A 6,000-nucleotide genomic window follows, 5' to 3' on the forward strand; every position below is an offset into this window, starting at 1 on the left:
TATTCCTCTACTCACGAAGATGTTTAAAACCCGAAATCTCCACAACTCTTCCTCTACTCACGAAGATGTTTAAAACCCGAAATCTCCACAACTCTTCCTCGACTCACGAATATGTTTGAAACCCGAAATCTCCACAACTCTTCCTCTACTCACGAAGATGTTTAAAACCCGAAATCTCCACAACTCTTCCTCTACTCAGGAAGAAGTATAAAACCCCAAATCTCCACAACTCTTCCTCTACTCACAAAGATGTTTAAAACCCCAAATCTCCACAACTCTTCCTCTACTCACAAAGATGTTTAAAACCCCACATCTCCACATCTCCACATCTCCACATCTCTTCCTCGACTCACGAAGATGTTTAAAAGCTGAAATCTCCACAACTCTTCCTCTACTCACGAACATGTTTAAAACCCGAAATCTCCACAACTCTTCCTCTACTCTCAAAGATGTTTAAACCCCGAAATCTCCACAACTCTTCCTCTACTCACGAATACGTTTAAAACCTGAAATATCCACAACTCTTCCTACACCGACGAAGATGTTTAAAACCCGAAATCTCCACAACTCTTCCTCTACACACGAATAAGTTTAAAACCTGAAATCTCCACAACTCTTCCTCTACTCACAAAGATGTTTAAAACCCCAAATCTCCACATCTCCACATCTCTTCCTCTACTCACGAAGATGTTTAAAACCCGAAATCTCCACAACTCTTCCTCTACTCTCAAAGATGTTTAAACCCCGAAATCTCCACAACTCTTCCTCTACTCACGAATACGTTTAAAACCTGAAATATCCACAACTCTTCCTACACCGACGAAGATGTTTAAAACCCGAAATCTCCACAACTCTTCCTCTACACACGAATAAGTTTAAAACCCGAAATCTCCACAACTCTTCCTCTACACACGAATAAGTTTAAAACCTGAAATCTCCACAACTCTTCCTCTACTCATGAAGATGTTTAAAACCCCAAATCTCCACAACTCTTCCTCCACTCACAAAGATGTTTAAAACCCCAAATCTCTATAACTCTTCCTCTACTCACGAAGATGTTTAAAACCTGAAATATACACAACTCTTCCTCTACTCACGAAGATGTTTAAAACCCAAAATCTCCACAAGTCTTCCTACACTCACGAAGATGTTGAAAACCCAAAATCTCCACAACTCTTCCTCTACTCACGAAGAAGTTTAAAACCCGAAATCTCCACAACTCTTCCTCTACTCACGAATATGTTTGAAACCCCAAATCTCCACAACTCTTCCTCTACTCACGAAGATGTTTAAAATCCCAAATCTCCACAACTCTTCCTTTACTCACAAAGATGTTTAAAATCCCAAATCTCCACAACTCTTCCTCTGCCAACAAAATGTTTAAAATCCCAAATCTCCACAACTCTTCCTCTACCCACGAAGAAGTTTAAAATCCCAAATCTCCACAACTCTTCCTTTACTCACGAAGATGTTTAAAACCCGAAATCTCCACAACTCTTCCTCTACACACGAATAAGTTTAAAACCTGAAATCTCCACATCTCTTCCTCTACTCACAAAGATGTTTAAAACCTGAAATCTCCACGTCTCTTCCTCAACTCACAAAGACGTTTAAAACCCGAAATATCCACAACTCTTCCTACACCGACGAAGATGTTTAAAACCTGAAATCTCCACAACTCTTCCTCTACTCAGGAGGAAGTTTAAAACCCCAAATCTCCACAACGCTTCCTCTACTCACGAAGATGTTTAAAACCCGAAATCTCCACAACTCTTCCTCTACTCAGGAAGAAGTTTAAAACCCCAAATCTCCACAACTCTTCCTCTACTCACGAAGATGTTTAAAACCCCAAATCTCCACAACTCTTCCTCTACTCACGAAGATGTTTAAAACCTGAAATCTCCACAACTCTTCCTCTACTCACTAAGATGTTTAAAACCCCAAATCTCCACAACTCTTCCTCTACTCACAAAGATGTTTAAAACCCCAAATCTCCACATCTCTTCCTCGACTCACGAAGATGTTTAAAACCTGAAATCTCCACATCTCTTCCTCTACTCACAAAGATGTTTAAAACCTGAAATCTCCACGTCTCTTCCTCAACTCACAAAGATGTTTAAAACCCGAAATTTCCACAACTCTTCCTCCACTCACAAAGATGTTTAAAACCCCAAATCGCCACAACTCTTCCTCTACTCACAAAGATGTTTAAAACCCCAAATCTCCACATCTCTTCCTCGACTCACGAAGATGTTTAAAACCTGAAATCTCCACAAATTTTCCTCTACTCACGAAGATGTTTAAAACCCCAAATCTCCACAACTCTTCCTCGACTCACGAAGATGTTTAAAACCCGAAATCTCCACAACTCTTCCTCTACTCAGGAAGAAGTTTAAAATCCAAAATATCCAAAACTCTTCCTCTACTCACGAAGATGTTTAAAAGCTGAAATCTCCACAACTCTTCCTCTACTCACGAAGATGTTTAAAACCCAAAATCTCCACAACTCTTCCTCTACTCACGAAGATGTTTAAAACCCGAAATCTCCACAACTCTTCCTCTACTCACGAATACGTTTAAAACCTGAAATATCCACAACTCTTCCTACACCACCGAAGATGTTTAAAACCCGAAATCTCCACAACTCTTCCTCTCCTCACGAAGATGTTTAAAACCCGAAATCTCCACAACTCTTCCTCTACACACGAATAAGTTTAAAACCTGAAATCTCCACAACTCTTCCTCTACTCACGAAGATGTTTAAAACCCGAAATCTCCACAACTCTTCCTCTACACACGAATAAGTTTAAAACATGAAATCTCCACAACTCTTCCTCTACTCACGAAGATGTTTAAAACCCCAAATCTCCACAACTCTTCCTCGACTCACGAAGATGTTTAAAACCCCAAATCTCCACAACTCTTCCTCTACACACGAATAAGTTTAAAACCTGAAATCTCCACAACTCTTCCTCTACTCACAAAGATGTTTAAAACCCCAAATCTCCACAACTCTTCCTCGACTCATGAAGATGTTTAAAACCTGAAATCTCCACAACTCTTCCTCTACTCACGAAGATGTTTAAAACCCCAAATCTCCACAACTCTTCCTCTACTCACAAAGATGTTTAAAACCCCAAATCTCCATGTCTCTTCCTCAACTCACGAAGATGTTTAAAACCCGAAATTTCCACAACTCTTCCTCTACTCACAAAGATGTTTAAAACCCCAAATCTCCACAACTCTTCCTCTACTCACGAAGATGTTTAAAACCTGAAGTATCCACAACTCTTCCTACACTCACGAAGATGTTTAAAACCCAAAATCTCCACAAGCCTTCCTACACTCACGAAGATGTTGAAAACCCAAAATCTCCACAACTATTCCTCTACTCACGAAGATGTTTAAAACCCGAAATCTCCACAACTCTTCCTCTACTCACGAAGATGTTTAAAACCCGAAATCTCCACAACTCTTCCTCGACTCACGAATATGTTTGAAACCCGAAATCTCCACAACTCTTCCTCTACTCACGAAGATGTTTAAAACCCGAAATCTCCACAACTCTTCCTCTACTCAGGAAGAAGTATAAAACCCCAAATCTCCACAACTCTTCCTCTACTCACAAAGATGTTTAAAACCCCAAATCTCCACAACTCTTCCTCTACTCACAAAGATGTTTAAAACCCCACATCTCCACATCTCCACATCTCCACATCTCTTCCTCGACTCACGAAGATGTTTAAAAGCTGAAATCTCCACAACTCTTCCTCTACTCACGAACATGTTTAAAACCCGAAATCTCCACAACTCTTCCTCTACTCTCAAAGATGTTTAAACCCCGAAATCTCCACAACTCTTCCTCTACTCACGAATACGTTTAAAACCTGAAATATCCACAACTCTTCCTACACCGACGAAGATGTTTAAAACCCGAAATCTCCACAACTCTTCCTCTACACACGAATAAGTTTAAAACCTGAAATCTCCACAACTCTTCCTCTACTCACAAAGATGTTTAAAACCCCAAATCTCCACATCTCCACATCTCTTCCTCTACTCACGAAGATGTTTAAAACCCGAAATCTCCACAACTCTTCCTCTACTCTCAAAGATGTTTAAACCCCGAAATCTCCACAACTCTTCCTCTACTCACGAATACGTTTAAAACCTGAAATATCCACAACTCTTCCTACACCGACGAAGATGTTTAAAACCCGAAATCTCCACAACTCTTCCTCTACACACGAATAAGTTTAAAACCCGAAATCTCCACAACTCTTCCTCTACACACGAATAAGTTTAAAACCTGAAATCTCCACAACTCTTCCTCTACTCATGAAGATGTTTAAAACCCCAAATCTCCACAACTCTTCCTCCACTCACAAAGATGTTTAAAACCCCAAATCTCTATAACTCTTCCTCTACTCACGAAGATGTTTAAAACCTGAAATATACACAACTCTTCCTCTACTCACGAAGATGTTTAAAACCCAAAATCTCCACAAGTCTTCCTACACTCACGAAGATGTTGAAAACCCAAAATCTCCACAACTCTTCCTCTACTCACGAAGAAGTTTAAAACCCGAAATCTCCACAACTCTTCCTCTACTCACGAATATGTTTGAAACCCCAAATCTCCACAACTCTTCCTCTACTCACGAAGATGTTTAAAATCCCAAATCTCCACAACTCTTCCTTTACTCACAAAGATGTTTAAAATCCCAAATCTCCACAACTCTTCCTCTGCCAACAAAATGTTTAAAATCCCAAATCTCCACAACTCTTCCTCTACCCACGAAGAAGTTTAAAATCCCAAATCTCCACAACTCTTCCTTTACTCACGAAGATGTTTAAAATCCCAAATCTCCACGACTCTTCCTCTACCAACAAAATGTTTAAAATCCCAAATCTCCACAACTCTTCTTCTACCCACGAAGATGTTTAAAATCCCAAATCTCCACAACTCTTCCTTTACTCACGAAGATGTTTAAAATCCCAAATCTCCACAACTCTTCCTCTACCAACAAAATGTTTAAAATCCCAAATCTCCACAACTCTTCCTCTACCAACAAAATGTTTAAAATCCCAAATCTCCACAACTCTTCCTCTACTCACGAACATATTTAAAATCCCAAATCTCCACAAGTCTTCCTTTACTCACGAAGATGTTTAAAATCCCAAATCTCCACAACTCTTCCTCCACTCACGAAGAAGTTTAAAATCCCAAATCTCCACAACTCTTCCTTTACTCACGAAGATGTTTAAAATCCCAAATCTCCACAACTCTTCCTTTACTTACTCACGAAGATATTTAAAAACCCAAATCTCCACAACTCTTCCTCTACTCACGAAGATATTTAAAAACCCAAATCCCTACAACTCTTCCTTTACTCAAGAAGATGTTTAAAATCCCAAATCTCCACAACTCTTCCTTTACGTTTACTCACGAAGATGTTTAAAATCCCAAATCTCCACTCCGCCTCCTCTACTCACAGTCACAGTCACGACTCACCTTGTAAAAAAGTTTCTGTCGCCGCGCATTTCCCATGAACCAGATTCGCGCTTGATGATTCGTCGCTTGATTCGTCGCAGGGTCATCAACTCAAATATCCCCAAGGAGCAGCAGAAGGCCACGCCAAGGAGCAGCAAAGGACCAAATGGCGCCCAATGCTTTTAATTGTTCAGAATCGCCTGAGGGCGCTTTTCATTTAAAAAAACACATAATTTGGAAGTTTTACAAAAATTGAACAAGGTGCTCATACGTGAAGCTACGGATATGCTCTTAACACTGATCGCTTTTTCTCGTTTATACACCGCCCAAAGTACGTTTCGCTCGTTCTTGTTTATACACCACCCAAAGTATGTTTCGCTCGTTCTCCTTCCTGAGCTGCGATAAGCGTTGATCATTTCATCATTTCGTCATTTTGATAATTTCTCCGAGTTTTTTTATGGAGTTCAATTGGAGCTTTCTGATGAATTTGACACACCAAAATCATC

General features: G+C 39.9%; 1 protein-coding gene across 2 annotated transcripts in view; it reads right to left on the bottom strand.

Moving 5' to 3' along the window:
- LOC137427358 (uncharacterized) overlaps window positions 1–5,692 on the bottom strand; it is a 153,846-nt gene extending 148,154 nt beyond the window's left edge. For both annotated transcript variants that reach the window (XM_068116795.2, XM_078778328.1), the window contains exon 1: window positions 5,516–5,692. In XM_068116795.2, coding sequence (XP_067972896.2) covers window positions 5,516–5,601 — 86 coding nt within the window. In that variant the 5' untranslated portion in view covers window positions 5,602–5,692. The remainder of the gene's footprint in view (window positions 1–5,515) is intronic.
- Window positions 5,693–6,000: the final 308 nt, after the last annotated feature.

This window comes from Myxine glutinosa, chromosome 5 (assembly GCF_964187855.1).
Source record: "Myxine glutinosa chromosome 5, kmMyxGlut1.1, whole genome shotgun sequence".
Taxonomy (NCBI): domain Eukaryota; kingdom Metazoa; phylum Chordata; class Myxini; order Myxiniformes; family Myxinidae; genus Myxine; species Myxine glutinosa.